Genomic DNA, 18,065 nt, shown 5'->3' with positions numbered 1-18,065 from the left:
AATATATGAAAAGAAGCTAAAGGACAGAGAGTATATGATATTCAGAGACACCATAATCTCCTTCTGTGACTACCAAACTTCTACACATCCTGTGAGGTCCCAAACAAATAGCCCCTGTGTAGAGATTAGGTCATTCCTTCCACAGAGCTTCCCTCCTGCTTTGCACACCCTAAGCTACCATGGCATTTAATACATTTATATGTAGTTAGACCTCCTCTTACTTGTCTTTCTCCCTGTAAAATTATCTCCCCCGAGGATAAGACCTTGGTCTTGGTCACCAGCATTTTACTGAATATATAATGAGCCACAAACGGGGCTAAGGGCTTTACCCCCTTGCATTATTCTCTCTCTCACAATGACCCCACAAGGCAAAAGTGTGGCTTATCTCATAGATAAGAAAACTGAGGTCCAGAGAGGTTAAGTCACCATCCAAAGTTGCACAGCTGGCAAATGGGAAAGTCCTTTTACTCTACCCTACACATCCGAGTCAGCTCAGAATCCATGGGCCTTGCTCCATGGCTATTCGGCGAGTGTTTGCTGTGTTCGTTTAAAAATAAAAATTGGGAGTGGATCAGGGCACGGTGGGTCAGCTCTGGGCTTCAAAGGACCGGCAGAATTGAGTCAGGCTGAGAGAGGAAAGAGAACACTCCAGTACCAGTTAGAACAGTACAATGTATGTGTGTTGGAACAAGAGAAAAGAAAGACGAACACAGGCTTCCGGGCACTGAATCAGCCCCTGGGCTGACAGCGCCATCCACGCGGAGGAAGCCGGCAGGGAAGGCGAGAAAGGTAGGTTGAGGCCAGGTGGATAACAGCCTCAACTGCCCAGCTATGGTGGCTGAACCTGTCAGAACTTCAAGGACACGGCCGTCCCTGAGATTACGGAAGCCCTCCTTGACTCCCTGATCCGAGGAGCCACCTGGCACCATCCGACTTCTAAACTCGTACCCATCTTGCAGCCTCAACACCCCAGCCCCAGGGTCACCTCTCCAGGGCACACCTGGAGGGCTGTGGGGGAGGGGTGGCCCCAGGAGGACACAGGGGACAGGGCAGCGCTGAAGGTCAGCGAGGCGGACACACACCCCTAATGGAGGTAGTGGAGCGGGGCTGCTGGGCACAGACACAGGCAAACACGTTTGAGCAAATTGGAACGCCATAAAAGTCTATTACAGCAAATCAAATAGCAGTCAGCAAGACAGCCATTAGCCTGAAATGAATACACGGGGACTTAATGAGGTCTGTCGAGGCTGGCTTGGTGAATTAAGTTGCCAATTCTAGCAGGATTTCCCTTTTCTTTACGGACTTGAAAGCATCCACGCTGCCTCGTTAGGGCTTCGACAAGTGAATTGCAGGGCCTTTCACCCTGATAAAATGGATAATTACATGTAGAACAGCTTAGTGAGGGGAGAGGGCTGGGCAGGAGGGGAACCAGGAACACAGAAACCCAAACACACCTGTCTGACTTCTGAGCAGGGGCAGGGCCAGGCAGGGGGTCTCGGGAGGGAGACGGGCAGGGCTGCAGGGCAGGGGGCCAGCGAGCTTCTCCTGGAGAAAGGGGCAGGGCCTGGTCTTGATCCGGACTCCCACCCACTCCGTTTCCGGGCCCGAGGACACGGGTCCCCATGGGCCATGTCTCCGGGGCTTGCTATCACCAGGGGAGTTTGTTAAAAATGCAGCTTTCTGGGCTGGCTCTTTCCAAACTACTGATTCAGGGTTGGAGGAGTGCAAGAGTATATATCCTAACTAGTCCCCCAGGAAATTCTGATGGGGAATGTTTGGGACCTTCTGGTTCCTCCCTTCTCTAACACTCAGTTCTGAATGGTTTCTGAAACTCGTGGTTTTCCTACTTTAGCTCCAGGGCTGGGGAGCTCAGTACATCTTTGGGAGGGTAGGGGGGTAGACTGTGCACTAGGTTTCAATATTAGAAAGTTCTTCATTATGTAGACCTAGAATTTGTCTCCCTATAAACTTGCTCTTCACACCCATCCTTGGGTTCTGGGCACAACAGACCCCCATATTATCAGGGCCCCTAGGGCTGGGGACAGTGGATGCTGAGAAGGTGAGGGAGAGGTGGCAGGTGGCTGGCACGACCCGAAGAGGAGCTCAGTAGATGGAAACAGCCACAGGAGCTTCTCTGCCAGCCGTTGAGGAATAATGAAGTACTGAAGGAGAATTAGGAGCTTCTCCTGCTGGGATTTATCCTCAAACCACTGGCTATCAGCCCTAGAAGGAACCTGGTCCAACTCCCCAGTTTAACAGCTGTGGAACCAAAGCCAGCAGGGGCAGTAATAGGCTCAGAGTCTCACCCAGCCAGTAGCTGGCACAGCCAGGACTAAACCCCAGGTGTCTTGACCTACAGGAGCTCCACTGCTCACCTTGGCAAGCGTCAGCTGGAAAGCCACCTCCTCCAGGAAGCCCGCTGAGATTTCTCTGATCACTTTGGCAACCCCTCAGCACGGACAACTCACAGGGTCTCCAGGGCCCCCTTCTTTCTCTAGTTTGCATTCTCACCCTGTTCACTTCCATAGGGCCTCTGCCACACATCATGCTTCTGAAGGGCAGGGGCCTGGCGTTGCCAGGGTGACCTCCAGGCCAGCAGGAGAGCCCAGGCTCAATTCTGGGCCAGGAGCCAGCAGGCCCTTCGCTGGTACCTCAGCTGGGGCCTGAGCCAGGCAGCTAAGTTCTAGCTCAGGTGACCACACCAGGCCAGGGCTGGTGGGTGCCAAGCCACCTCGGGTCAGGAGTGGTCAGGCCTTCATCCACCTGACACCACACCCCACCGGCCACACCCAGCAGCCCTAAGTAGGGCATCACGTATCAAGTCAAGGAGGTGACGTGGGGATGTTTACAGGCAAGTAAACCACACAGGCTGTCCTCCAAGAGCCGTGTGTCCTTGTAGCTGGCCCTCTCAGCCCACCCTCTCCTCATCAGATGCGTAGGAGGCAGGCTGCTTTACCCTGCCGGTCCTCTGTTTTTATTAGATAAGGAGGACTATGGCCCAGAGAGGGTAAGTGACATGCCCAAATGGACTCAGTGGCCTGGAAGCAGAGCAGGGGCTGGGCCTGGGGTCTCCCGCCGCTGGTTCTGCCTCCTGTCATTGCGTGTTCTTCTGGCCTTCCAGGTCTCTGTGTGGCGAGAGACTGGCACAGTGCCCAGCCTACAGAGACACTCAATAAATATTTGTTAAATAGATGACTGACTGAAGAGGCTCTCTCCTTGAAGGCAGAGGCCTTTGGAGAATCCCAGGGGATTCCAACAGGGTGGTGTTGAGGTCATATCTCCTGGCAAGGTAGGGAGGAAAAAGGCTGGCCCTGGCCCAAAGGCTGGGGAGGAGGGATGTGACCTCTCGTCCCCTTCCCTGTGAGGGAAGACAGAGGGCAGCCATGCCTGCCAGGATGGCAGCTGAGCAATGGGTCCAAGGCTCATTAACTCTGAGCCGTGCCCTTGGTTTCTGAGCCTGGGCCCAGAGTGCAGGCAGGCACGTAGAGACCCTTAATTAAATTAGGGAGACTTCCAAATGAGAGGGGGCCCAGAGCCAAGCTGCAGTCCTGGACACGCTGGCCACAGCTCAGGGCACTGTGTCCCCATGCTTGGGACTGTGGTTTCTCCCTCCTTATGCTCTGCCCCGTCAGGGGAAGGGCACGGGAGCCTCTGGTGTGTTCCTACCCACACACTTGTCCTCACTTTCCTCCATCTGGCACAACCATAGGACCATTGGCTCATAGCTGAGTGAGGAGGGCCAGGAACAGGAACAGCATGAGACAAGGTATCACCACCTTGGAGGGAATCTGAGGGCTGCCCTGGGCGTCAGGAGGCTCAGGGTCAAAGCTGTGTGACCTTGGCTAAGTCACTGTCCCATACTGAGCCTCAGTTTTCTCATCCACAAACTGAACAGATATTTTCTAAAGACTCTTCCAGTCTCCTGATCCAGTGACATATAATATAAAGGGGCTGGAACTCAAACGCCGTGGTGCTGACCTGCCTCTCCCCAGTGGATTCCATCTCCAGTCCTTCCCAGGCCAACCCCTTATTGCTGCCATTCAACCCAGAGCCCTGAGGGCAGGCCCGAGGGACACCCAGCAGAAGCTTTACCCACCACCTTCAAGGTCTTTGAATGGCTAACTGCCAGCCCAGAAAACTGCCATCAGTCACTGGGAGAGGGATAGTAAGCCATGAGAACCCTAGTTCCACTGGGAGCCAGCAGCCAGCTTATTAATGAACCGTTTGTAATGCAATAATTTGTACTTCTCAATTACCGGCGATGGCTTGGTTTTACATGCATGCACTCATGCAAACACACTCAGAGTACACAGACGACCCAAAGGAGCAGAGAGGGCCAGGGAGACGGGGGGCAAGCATAAGGCTAGGGAAAGAAAGTCCCTTCCTGGAGCTACTTGCTTCCTGTGTCCTGGCGGGGGGTGGGGGGGTGGTTCTGGCCACAGCTGGAAAGTCTGGGGTCGGGCCTGCCAATCCACGTGCCCGAGGCCCACACTGGCTATGCGTGGAAGGAAAGAGGCCACAACACTTGCTCCTCCCAACTCCTGTCCTGCCCCGCCTCCAGCTGGAGTTGTGGGGCTCATCCCAGGCAGGCCTTCTATCAGACCTGAGGCTACCACTAACCCACTCTACCTTCGGAGGTGTCGGCACGGTCGCCAACCTGCCCAGAGCTGGCACTTGGGCTGCGGGGTGGGCGGCAGAAGCAGAGCTGCAGTTGCCCTTTCCCCAGCTTCAGCCCATTCCCAGGTAGCCCTGGAGCGGCAGCGCCACCCCCCCCCCCACCGCCAGCCCCGTCCCTCAAGCGCGACCCTGGGGGCTCCTACCTCAGGGATGCGGACGCTGTAGGGCTGGTTGTGAAATGTGGGTGCATTGTCGTTCACATCCCCAACCTGTATGTTCACCTTCCGTGTGATCACCTGGCAAGAGAAGAGTGGGGATTTAGTGTTGGCATGGGCCCCTTGCCTCTTTCTGCCCAAGGCCCCGGGAGTCTGCCTCCCAGGACAGCAGGGGCCTCAGGAGACACTCACCCCCTGGTGGTCGCTGACAGAGAACTCCACTGTGAACTCAGATTTGGTCTGAAAGACAAGGGAGGGAGGGAGAAGGCAGAGTTAGAGAGAGGCACGCTGACGTCCTGAGTCCTGGGCCCTGGGCTCTCACCTGGGCTCGGCCTCTAAATTGCTGTGTGATCTTGAGCAAGTCACTAGACACCCCTGAGGCCCCTTCTTCAAATGTGAGGAGAAAACAAAGGTTGGGGTTTCAAACTCATACCTTAATTTGCTAAGGGCTGCCTTGTCACCAATTCCTGGGTCTCTGGAAAGTGTCCTTTAGGGGAACATTGTTCCCGGGGGTAGACCTGTAAACACCACGGAGCCACCACTCTATGGGGGATGAACCCTGGGTCACTGTCCTTCTTGCCCGTCCAGGGCTCTCCCTTGCTTGGAGACACCCCAACCACCCCATTCCAACCCCAAGTCCGACGTCAGCACTGGCCCTGGAAGAGGGACACCATTTCGGCAGGAAGATGCTACTTCGGGGTCAGGATGGGGCCTCAGAGGAAGGCCCCTAAAAGATGATGAGCCAGCCTCGCACAGTGTCTGCCTCTGCCCCCCAGGAAAGAACCGGGACAGGGGTGTGGCCAGGTCGTACCTCTCTGTCCAGTGGCTGCCGCAGCCACACCACACCTGTATCAGGCTCTACAGCAAAGAAGCGGGAGGCCTCCTCCCCAGACACACCGAACACCAGCGGGTCATTGTCCATGTCTCGGGCCAGCAACTGCGTCACAGAAGAACCTGGAATAGCCGTGGGAGAGATCAGAGGGCAACTCCAGGCGGTTGGTCTACTCCTCAGCACCTTACTAAGGCGGCTGAATCCCAGCGGAAGCCGCCACCCCACAGACCGCCAGCAGGTCACTGGGCCTCTCTGGGCTCTGACCCCGGCTCCCTGGCCCTACCTTGGCCACTTGTCACAGCGTGTATGTGCCCGTCACAGAGAACTGTGGCTCACCATGTTTTAGGCGGCTAACGGACAGCTGTGATCTGGGCCTGTCCCCCTTTTTTTCTGATTTTAGTGTGGAGACTCCCTCCTCCACGTGGCTCAGATGAGGGTAGGCCCCTTCAATTCTTCTGTTCCAGGATGGACACGTAACTCAGCCGTAGCCAATCAGAGCATTCCATCTCCCTGGTCGCAGGGATTGGTTCAGGGATGAGCACGGGTCCCAAACAAGCCAGTCAAAGCCAACCCTGGGACTTGTGCTGGAACCACTGGGAAAGGGGAGCCCTCCTTCCACCGGGGTGGCTACCTGGGACCTGCAGGCACCCATCTCTGGCACCGCCCAGGAAGGGTCGGCCTGAGAATGAGGCCAGCAGGAGGAAAACAGAGCCAAACGGTGCACAGAGACTCCGTTTGAGGGCGTGTGGCCAGCTGTGCCTGAGTTTAGCTTCAACCTCTGGACTTCTCAGCTACATGAGCTAATAAATCTGCCTCCCCTCACATTTTTTTTCTTTGGACTGAGTCCGTTGAGTTGGATTTCTGCTTTTTGCAAATGGAAGCACCCTTTCTAATTCACAACATATTACAATACTTGGCGTTTACCCAACAGTGACTAGGTGCTGGCCTTGTGCTAAGTGCTGAGGTAAACAGAGATTAGGAAGATGTGGCCCAGCCTGCAGGAAATCGAGGCCAGAACTGGGCTCAGGGTGTGGTTTCTGTTCACAAGAAGAGGACTGAGGTGTCCCTGTTCCCCAGGAAACACAGCCCTGGCCAGAGGCCCCCAGGATGCCTGGCCTATAGCCCTGCCTAAGAAGCCCTAGTGTAGGGTACCTCCCCCCGCCCACCCGGGGATCACAGCCCTCCCTAGGTAGGCTTTGGGCAGGGTGACCCACCCCCTGGTTTGTCTGGGATGGAGGCAGGACACATACTAAAACCAGAAGGTCCCAGACAACTGGACAGGCTGACCGCCTTAGCTTCAGGAGGTCCCTGCACCTCCGGGAACTGTGCAAAATGTCATGAGTGCACAGTGTCACAAAGAGTGATTAAGTAATTGATCATGGCCCACAGTTAGTAAACGGCAGAGCTAGAATTCAGATCCCAGGCATTCTGGGTCCAGAGCCCTTGTTTGTTTCCACAACCTGACACATCTCAACACTTGACACGTGAACTCAAGATTCAGGACTTCTATGGACATGATTCTCTCAGACCTTAACTGGAAGCCTAACGCTTGGAAGATACTGGGCAATCACTGGGCTCTGCGGATATGCCAGATGGAGTACTAGGCTCATTCACCCAGGTTCTCTCATTAAATCCTCCCAGCAACTCTTTTGGTAGCCATTATTCTACCCACTTTACAGATTAGGAAGTTGAGGATCAGAGAAGCAAAGTGTCCTCTCCAAGGTCACAGCAGAGCAGGATATGGCAGTATCCAAAGGGATGGGGAGGAGGTGAGAAGCAGGAGGAAGAGGAGTAAAATCATGGAACAGAGTCGGAACAACCTCAGAGACCTTTTGGGGAGCCCAAACTTCCCATTTTAAAGATGGAAAAGCTGAAGGCATTTCGCCAGTTTCCCAAAGTACAATGGTGTGGGACAGAGTCCATAGCTAGAACCCAAATTTCCAGACTCCCAGTGCAGGGCTGCTTCTGGTTGAGGAAGGAGGAGGTATATGAAGTCATAGATAAACCAAGCGCATCTCCTCAAAGCATCTGTGTTGTTCAGTGGCAAGCAATCGCTTTATACTAAAATAAACCGGGATATTTCTGAACACAATGTAACACAATGTAACAATTTATTTTTAAAAATGGAACCTAAAGCTATAAAAGAACTTCCAGCCTCCCCCCGGGGTTGCACATTTCCTTTCTGTTCCCCTCAGGTGTGCTTTAGCGGCAGTTTGGGGAGCCCTGAGCTATTTCCTAATGCTTTGGGGAGATCCCATATGAGGAACCTGAGGCCCCAAGCGGTCCCGCCTGCGCACAGTATGACAAGTCCATGGCGGCCCCCTGGAGTGAACACTTCACCTGCCAACCACCATCAGGATCCAGCCCACTTCGGGGATATGGGACCAAGCTCTCTGCTGGCCGAGTTCTGGAAAAGACCACACTGGCCCTCCAGCCAAGGTCATACGACTCAGCCAGATATCCCAAATGGCTCTCTCAGGCCCAATGCTCAGGCCCTTCCAAGAAGGGGGGCACTGGGCAGGACATGGATGGGGCCATCAGCTGCTGTCACCCACCCTATAATTTCCTGGACTTTTATCCATTTTCCCTTCAATTATGTGCTGCTCAAAATGGTCCTTTTCAGCTTCCTCACAGGCTCTTGCCTGCTTATGCCTTCTTTGTGTCCCAGGTAATTGCTAGTGACCTTTTCTAAGTGTACTAATTAAAGGTGCTGATTTAATATTATATTTAAGACAAGACGCCCCACAATTTTCCAGCTGGGCACAAACTCCCCCACCCAGGGCTGTTCTGCGACTCCGCAGAAGCTGGGCCTCGCTTTGGCTTCTCTTGGACACAGAGCTCTTTTCTCCACCAGGAAGCCTTCCAGCCACCCCTGTTTGCACCATTCACGCAGGAATGAGGCCAATCTGTGGAACCCCACTCTAGCCCAGTGGTCCTAGCTGCAGCCACTCAGGAGAATCATCCCTGGCTGTGGGGCCCTAGGGTACACACATCACACTCTAGGTTTGCTTCCCACCTGAGAAGCAGATAATATGCCCTCCGACGCAGACTGTGAAATACCTGGAATTTTGTTGTTTTCTTCCAAAGTTGTGATAAAATAGATAGAACACAAAATGCATCGTTTTAACCATTTTAACATATACAATTCAGCCATATTAGGTACATTCACAGTGTGGTGCAACCATCACCACGATCTGCTTCCAGAATATTTTCATCACCCCCAAAAGGAAACCCATACCCACTCAGCAAGAATTCCCCATTCGTCCCTCCCTCTCCCTGGCCACCACAAAGCCACTGAACGTCTCTCTGAATTTGCCTGTTCCAGATATTTCATATAAATGAGATGCTATGAGGGGGTAGTCTTAGTCTTTGTGTCTGGGTTCTTTCACTCAGAAGAAAGTCTTCGAGGTTCATCCATGTTGAAACATAGTATGTAATCCCTTCCTATGGCTGAGTCACATTTCCTTGTAGGGAGAGACCACATTTTTTGTATCCGTTCACCTGTTGATGGATTTTTGGGTTGTTTATTGTGAATTGCACTGCCGTGAACATTTGTGGGCAGGAACGAGGAACGAGGAGTGGAATTGCTGGGTCCTGGGTAATTCTACATTCAACCTATTAAGGAGCTACCGAATTGTTTTCCACAGTAGCCGCCCCATTTACATTCCCATTAGCAGTGGATGAGGCCTGGAGCGATTTTCAAGGGTAGGAAGGATACTCCATGATTGACTGGGGCTAGACAACCCCTTGCACGGTGGAGAGATGGGAGCTGGGCAGCCCTCCATCCCAGATGCTACTGGTACCCAGTCCGCTAGGCCTCAGCACATCCCACTGTCACAGACGCCAGCCCGAACTCCAAGTGCCAACCTGGGACTCTTTGCTGAGGGTTCTGGCCATCAGAGACTGCTCCCCCCACCCCGGACAGGCTGGACGTGCCAGGGACTAAGAGCCCCAAAGCACTGCTCGAAGAATGACTGATGCAAGGTGGTGGATAAAGAGATGGCAGGTAACCACTCCAGCTCCCTTACCTCTCGGGGGGCTAATGCAGAGGCGTGTTGTACGCTGCCTCTCAGAGCTCCCCATTGGGACTCACCCCCAGCGGCCTGTGGTGCTGACTTGGTTGGTCCTGCATCTTCACCTTCCTGTCTCACCTTCTCACTCCTCACCTGCATTTCCTGGAACTCCCTTTCCAACAAACGATTTACACCTGAACCCTCATCACCAGGCCTGCTTTGGGGGGGGAGCCCACAGAAGATACCCCCTAAAATTGTGGCATCAGAATCACCCAGGAAGTAACAGTATAGACCCCCAGGCCCTGTTGACTCAGTTGGCCCCGGGGGTGGAGGGGGGAGCCCAGGGTGTGAACTTTTATACAGCAGCCCCACTCTCCCTGCAAGAGACCCTGATGCCCAGCCAGGCTGGGAAGTCCTGAGACTGCTTTATAGCAGGGTGATCTTCAAATATTTAACAATGGGCACAGTACAGGCCCAATCAACCAATCAGAAAGGATGCCGGCCATAAACAACCGGACTGGTGCGTACCGTCTGTAAGTCAGCCTGGTTTATGGCTCCCATTGTAGATGCAGAGAAAAGCTCCTCCGGCCCCAGGATGATTTAAAGGCTCAGTCTGAGGGCTCTTGGCTCAATCAGCGCTTGCAGGAGAACTCTCTGTTCTTGGCCCCCCCCACCTCTACCCTCCCGGGGAAGGGTAACTCCGCAAGGCTGGCCCCCTCAGCTCTGTGCCAACCCAACCCAGGCGGGGGCTAAGCCTCTCCTCATGGGGACAAAGTGGAACTTTAAAGAGCTGAAGTCACCGCATGCTCATGCCCGTAGCAGCGTTACTCACAACAGCCAAAATCGAGAAGCAACGCACATGTGCACTGATGGGAGAATGAGTCCACAACATGCGGTCTATACATACAATGGAATATTATTCAGCCTTAAAGAGGAAGGGAATTCTGACACACTCTGCAACATGTGAACCTTGAGGACACTCGGCTGAGTGAAATAAGTCAGTCAAAAAAGGACAAACGCTATATGATTCCCCTTACATGAGATACCCGGTGTAGTCAAATTCACGGAGACCAAAGGTTGAAGGGTGGATGCAGGGGCTGGGGGGGGGGGGGGCGCAGAGAGGAATGAAGAATTGTTGTCTAATGGGTATAGAGTTTCAGTTTTGCAAGATTGCATGACAATACGAATGTACTGAACACTCCAGAACTGTACAATAAAAATGGTTAAGATGGGGGGCGCCTGGGTGTCTCAGATGGTTAAGCGACTGCCTTCAGCTCAGGTCATGATCCTGGAGTCCTGGGATCGAGTCCTGCATCGGGCTCCCTGCTCGGCAGGGAGTCTGCTTCTCCCTCTCCCACTCCCCGTTTGTGTTCCCTCTCTCGCTGTGTCTTTCACTGTCAAATAAATAAATAAAATCTTTAAAAAAAAAAAAAAAGGTTAAGATGGTAAAATTTTTTGTTATATTTTACCACAATTAAAGAATTTAAAGCCCAAACCTAAATCAGATTATGTCCAAGGCCCCAGCCATCTGGCCTGAGGCAGCACCCTCCCACTGCATCTCGCACAAGCTCCCGGACTTACCCCTCCCAGACCTGGACCTTCTTTCTGTTCCCCAACAGTTCGTGGTTGCCCCAGGGCCTTTGCCCTGGTTGTGCCTTCTGCTGGGCATGTCCCTACCCTGCCAGCTTCCTCACTATTCCCCTCTCAGCCCAAGAGTAACCTTCTCAGAAAGGCCTTCCCCAATACTTGATCATACAGAGAGTCTATCTAAAGGGACGCCCCGCCACTCCGAGTCCCTGCATCCTGTGTCACTGTCCTCACAGGTCTCCTTTCTCTGAGCTGATTGTGTTTGTTCACCTGACTTGTAGACTGCCTGCCCCAGCGCCCTGCCTGTCATACAAGCACCCCCGTGTTAGCTCCGTGGGGGCTACGGCCTGGCCTGTCATGTTCCTTGTTGTACCCCTAAACCTAACACAGGGGCTGGCATCCCAGGGGCGCTCAATAAAGAGCCGCTGGGTAAACAAATGAGTCCTGCCAACTGTCTAGAGGTGTTAGGCGACAACAGACCCCAAAGTCATGTAGATCTGTGAGCCACAGAGAGGGGAGAGAGTATAGCCAGTTAATTCCTAATTATGTGTACTAATGGACAGGAAAAAGCATGGCTAATCAAAACCTCATAATGCCCAAACCCAGTAGTGCTTGCTTTTGGATGCAGGCAGAATCATAGCTGGGTGCTGGCTGCGGGTCCAATCTCTCATGAACTAGCCCTGCATCCCATTCTTGGGCAATGTACTCCAACCTGGGGCCATGAACTCTATCCTGTGGCCTTGTATCCCATCCTGGGGTAATGTCCTCTGCCCTGGAGTATTACACCCTATCCTGGGGCCATCTACCCCGTCCTGGGCCATGGACCCCATCCCCCGGGTTGTGGACCCATCCTTGAGGCCGGGTACCCCATCCTGGGCAGTATATCCCACCCTGGGTGCCATGTACCCCTTCCTGGGGCAGCGTACCCCATCCTGCAGTCCAGGGGCCCTGGTTGGGGCGGGGATCCACTCAGTAGGCTACAAACGCCCCTGAGATGCACAGGGCTGGTGACACATCTCCGTGGTGGCCTCAGTCCCTCAGCAGCAGGCCCCGTCCATCTTCCAGGCAAGGGGTGGACAATCACAGCTTTCCCTGCAGCCCTGCTGGGCCCACGCTGATCGCTGAGATGACTGCTATTACCATTATTGTTGTTTTTGCGCCGAGGGGTGAGGGCTGGGACTGGCGTGTCATGCTCTCCTGGAGAGCTGTGAGTTTTGCCCGCTAGACGAGGGGTGGGCCAGAAGCTCAGGCAGGGCGGTGGCCGCTGCAAGCCTTCTTATTTATTCTGGATGGGGGAAGATGAAAGCTGTCTGTTCCCCAAACGCAGAGCAGGAACCACAGAACGGATGAAGGGCCGGAGAGCACGCTGCGCTTCCCCCTGGCAGCGGCAGCATCTTCTTCCTAGAGCAAGCCTCCAACTGTGCCCACCCTGCTCAGACACCTCCGTGGTGCCCACAGATTTCAACCCAACTCCTTCCTGAGATGGCCGACGGCCCCCAACCTGCGCTCGACTCCCTGGCAGGTCACAGTCCCACTGCGTCCCTGGGCTCAGCCCGCCAGGAGCCGCCAGCCCTCAAGCACACCATGGTTCCGCGTGTTCCCACGCGTGGACTCCTGTTGCTCGTCAGCCTGGAAGGTGGCTCTGCCTCCCACTGGCCCTCAATCCCCGTCATCTGTAAATGCATGCCCCCGGTGCTGCCCTGGTCACAAAGTTTTCTCCCCTCGGCGCTCCCTGAGCCACTGTTCCTACCTCCGTGCAGCAGAGAGAGGGCATCACCCCCTGAAGACGGAGGCTGAAGTCTTGGGACATGCTTTCAAATCAAGTGAGAACCACGCAGACAAAGCCCCATATCGTGCAGAGGGAGAAGCAGGGGTCCTGGCTGGGAGATGGCTGCTTGGGACATGGGGATTGGGGAGTGCATTGGGAGTGGCTGAGTCAAGGAGTAGCAGATGGCGGCCCCCAGCCCCAGATGAGAAGCCATGGGTTATGACCAGGTCTTTCTGAGAATAACCACTCCCTGCTCCCCATCGCCACTGAGCCTGCCTCACAAGCCCCATGCCCACCCTTCTCCTCCTGGTCCCGAGGGGCCTAGCTGCACTGGTCTTGGTCTCTGCCAGAGCCAGGAGTGCCTGCCCTCCCCCCTCTCCCCTGGGATGAGCCCCCCAGAGCTAGGGCTGGCCTTGGAGCCTGCAATCTCATTTGTCTCTCCTCTGGGATCAGACAGGCCGGTTAAGTGCCTTGATTCCTGCGGATAATCTCATTTGTCTCAGGCTCACCCTCCCCATTCTCCTGCCTTCCATCAGGTTCCTTCCTCCTAATCCCCCCCAGGAGCTTGAACTTGGTTTGACCTCAGAGGAGCTGATTTTTGTTTGGGTTTTTGTTGTTGTTGTCCTAGGCAGCTTTACCCACCTGGGGGAAGCCAGAGTGAGTTCTGACTTGGACCCCTCTCCTGAGAGGCAGGTGGCTCTGAGCCTGCCTGCGCTGACCCAGGTCCTCCACCCTCATCAGAAAACCCTTGCTCTGGATAAAGGGCACTGTCTCTGTCTCCAGAACCCAGGAGCCATCTTCATGTCCTCTCTCTCCTGCAGCTCGGTCCACTCAGAGTAGATGGCATGAACTGTCTGGGGGGAAAGGAAGCTAGCATTCATTAAGTACCCACTGTTTGCCTGGCACCCTGCTCAGTGGTTTTCATTCATTCTCACTCTCACCTATTTCCCATCATGACCCCCCAGAGAGGGGTTAGCATCCCCACTATACGGACGAGAAGAGTGAGGCTCAGAGGGGTAAAGTGACCCACCCAAGGTCACACAGCTAGGAGATGGCAGAGTGAGGTTTTGAACTCCAGTCAGTCTGACTCAGAATTAGTGTTCCCTCTACCACCCTCATGGTTTTTTATCACAAAGCCTGTTATCCAAGCCCTAATCTGAGCAGCTAAACACTGCCCTCTCCTCACCCCACAGAGACTACCCCCACGGAGACCCCCAAGCCCCCTCCATGTTTTAGGCTCCTCCATATTTTAGGATGCCCTGGACCCCAGGGGTTACTCGGCTGGGCTGAAGGTGAGTATCCTTGAGGCAGGGAGTATGGGGACTCCCTCCCATCACCCTGGCTTTCCACTGCCCACTTATCACATGCCAGCAAGACGGCGATTCCCTCCTGAGAGTCAGAGTCGGGTGGCTCACCTGGGCACACAGGTGTCTGATGGCCAAGGGGGCAAGCTAATTCAGCAGAGAAGAAGGGGGCATTAAACAGAGCAGGATGATACAAACCAGAGGTTTTGGTGGCAGGGAAGAGGAGGAGCCCTGTGTTACTGTTACCTTAAAGTAATAAAGCCCAAGAGGATAGATCGGGCGTTAAATATTTGAAAGACCCGGTCCAGAGTCTCAGAAACTCAGAGCTGTTCCACTTCTGGCACAAGAGACACATAAAATCATCATTGCCAAGGGCTGCCAGGCCGAGCAACAGACACCGACGTGCTCTCAGCCCCTACAACCTTATGAGTCACAGAGAGGTCACATTACTTGCCTGAAGTCACATGGCTAGCACCTGACCGAACTGGAATTGTTCAGTGACTCCTCTGATCCCCATGACGCCATTACAGTCCCTCCTTCATTCATTCAACAAACACTGCCCGAGGCCCTGCTCTAGGCACTGGCGATACAACCATGAACCAAACAGACAGAAGTCCGTGCCCTCCTGGAGCCACCATCCCAGTGGGCACACCTGCACACCCATTGTGCCACACGCTTTCCGTGGCGGTTCCCAGGGCCACGGGGGAAGCACGAGCGTGGGTTCAGGGTCTCGTCACAGTCCAGACAGACGGATGAAGAACTGCAGTCCTGCCCTTTGCCCTGCTTCACGGGCTGTGGCCCCAGGATGAGCACTCGGCAGGAGGACATGGGACACAGGATCAAAGGGCACAGAAGATACTTCGAGAGGAAGACAGTCTCAGTGACATCCCTTTATAATAAGACAGAGGGAAGTGGTTAGGCCTAGAACTAACAGGGCTGGCGCTCAGCCACAACTTCCTGTGTGGTCCTGTGTGACCATGGCGGTGGGGGGGTGTGTGGTCCCCTCCCTCTCCAAGTTTCCTTTCCCCACGGACACCACGAAGGGGCTGACATCAACGGCCAAAGCACAGAGGTCCTTGGGGAGAATCAACTCCAAGCCTGGCAAGTGGGCCTCGGTTCATGTACTGGGCCGGTCCCCAGGTTGTGGTTCCACAGAAGGATCTTGAGGCTGCATGGGTTCAGCAGGACAAAGCACTGTGATCCATTAGACACCTGCTGTGAGCAGGGGATGGGGCGGGGGGGGGCGGGGGCTGTTCACATGCCACACTCACACTCTTGATGAGGCCAGCAAACTCATTTAAATAGGAGAAAGCGGGGCTGGGCAGCTCCGTGACGAGTCCACGGCCGCCCAGCTAACAGCTACAGGTGGCAGAGCTGAGACTTGATCAGTCTAGGGCTCCTGGTACTCCTTCCGCCTCACAACATTCAAGTCCCATCCGGCTCAAATGCCTCCAAGACTATGGTCCCGTTTGCCACACCACGTACTTCCCGGGAGACACTGGGGGAAGCCGCCTGACCTGTAGGGCCTGACAGCCAGGGTCCGGGCTGGCCTGGATACTCTTTTCTGCCCAGGAATAGCAGCCGGAACAAGAAAGAAAGAGCCATGAATCAAGAGGCTCCAGAATGCTCGGTTTGACCTTCCTGAGTCCTTGCTACCGCTCCCAGGCCCAGGGGGGCTGAAGTCCTGTCACAGGGGCCGGGAGTGCCAAGCGGTAGTTACCAGATTTAATAACAGTGATAATAGTGGGGTGGGTACATTTGTTCCCTTCTCCTGAAACTTTTCAATTCATTGAACTGTTCAATTAACTTTACAAAAGGAAATGTGGAAAAATGTCGGCAAATTGAACTTGACATTATCATTAAAATAAACAGAGCACTGCAGGCCTTTAAAGGCTCACAAAGAGATTATCCAAACACTTGCAGGCACGTGCTGACTCCTTCCTGCTCACGGGGACCCTGGCCCTCCCCTCCTGCCCAAGCTTGTCCCCTGGTCAACATTCACATTCCCCCAGCTCTGAAGGAGGCCCTGCTAACATCACCCGTCATCACCGCCAACACCCACCCCCCACCCCGCACTGTGAACGTGAAGGAGGGGGTCGGACTCTGCTAACCAGCTGCCATCCCCAGTGAGTCCCTTTCCTCTCGGGCTAACGATGGAGTATTTTAGTCCACTGGGTCTTGGGCCTGGCTGCACATCGGATTCCAGGTCCTAGGCATCTAAAATTCTTTCCAAAGGGAATTTGGACCTAAAGCCCTGACTTCAGAATCCCAATCCCTCCTGTGCCCCCATCCCTTAGCCAGAGCCCAAGGGCCAGGGGCTGCTTCTTTTCACCTCTCCCATCCAAGTACTAACTAGGCCCGACCCTGTTCTTTTCACCTCTCAACAGCAGAAAAGGATACTACTACTAAGAACCTAATAAAGGTGTCACCAGGAAGCAGGTGAGAAAGACACCCTTCCCCTCACCCCTGCTCTCCCTCCCACCTCCAGCTGTGCAGGGGGCCAGAAAAGTCCCTCCAGAAATCACTTCCTCTTTGAGGAGACTCATAATTACCCACAATGATCACAGCACCATTCATTTTGCCCTAAAATTAATACATCATGTTGAGAATGATATCGTACTAATTTATCACAAGATTTATGAAACTTGCACTTTTTCTAATGAGATTTATGCAAATGCCGCTCTTGACACTGTTTGTGTTCTAAAAAGTTTTGACAGGGAAGCGGGGGTCCAGCCCAGCTGGCAGAGGCCCTGCCCCCCTCTCCGGGGCCAGAGGGGAGGGGCTCCATAGTGGTTCCTGCCCTTGAAGGGCCCCAGGTGAGCAAGCCCCTTGGCCTTTCCACTGGGCTAATCCCTTAGTCCCATCTCTCCCCAGTTACACCTTTATTCATCTGGAGCCAGCCCTCCCAGCCAGTGTACCTGCTGCCTCAGGTGGGGAGGCCGTTACAGGGGGTGGGGTTGCTTCTCTAGGTGAGCAAAGATCTCTCTCGCCCAATCAGAGGCCTTCTAGGCCCCCTGTGCCTGAGAACAATCACAGGTGACAGCCTCCCGCTAGCCAGGGCATGAGACAAGAGAGGCACACAGAAAGCAAGGTATAAGATGGCACTCTCTCTCAGGGCTGACCCCATATTTGCATAGTCTCAGAGTGTCCCCTAAAATGTGCCCTGGGTGCCTCACCTGCCTCACCCTAGTCCCCGCCTAGCCACTAGCTACCATTTATTGAGCACTTACTGTATGACAGGTACTCTGTTAAGCACTTCACATACACAATCTCACTTGATATTTACCATACACCTGTGAGAAAGGTATTTCCCACACTCAAAGGAGGAGACTGAGTCTCAGAGAAGTTTAGCAATTTGCCCAAGATCACAGAGCTAGGAAGAGGTGGGGTCAGAATTCAAATCCAGGCCCATCTGACCCTGAAGACAATGTTCTTCTTCAGTACTGGCCCCAAGCAAGTCACAGGGGACTTCCCTCCTCTGGGGGTTTAGTAACACTAAATATCCAAGAGTCATATCCTACATATTCCTTTATCCAGAACATAGATGAAAATCAAGAGACTGCCCCAAAGGTCTTTGAGCAGCTAAAAGTCAGCACAAAATCCATACGCTAAATTCCAAGCCCATAATGAAAAAGAGAGAAGATAAGGTCAGGTCCTCACTCTGAGCCTGTTTACTCTCACTTTACATACAATTATAATTAGATTGGTTCTTTGTTTTTTCAACTCATA

General features: G+C 53.9%; 1 protein-coding gene across 1 annotated transcript in view; it reads right to left on the bottom strand.

The window, feature by feature from the left end:
* The window catches only part of LOC118021074 (cadherin-23-like), a 328,706-nt gene that overhangs the window by 249,966 nt on the left and 60,675 nt on the right, over positions 1 to 18,065 (bottom strand). Inside the window, 3 exon segments of the mRNA XM_035021097.1 lie at positions 4,821 to 4,913; positions 5,025 to 5,072; positions 5,644 to 5,786. Of these exon segments, the coding sequence (XP_034876988.1) occupies positions 4,821 to 4,913; positions 5,025 to 5,072; positions 5,644 to 5,786 (284 nt within the window).

Source organism: Mirounga leonina, unplaced genomic scaffold (assembly GCF_011800145.1).
Source record: "Mirounga leonina isolate KUSES-001 unplaced genomic scaffold, KU_Mleo_1.0 Mir_114, whole genome shotgun sequence".
Classification (NCBI taxonomy): domain Eukaryota; kingdom Metazoa; phylum Chordata; class Mammalia; order Carnivora; family Phocidae; genus Mirounga; species Mirounga leonina.
This window is presented reverse-complemented; position numbering and strand designations above follow the sequence as displayed.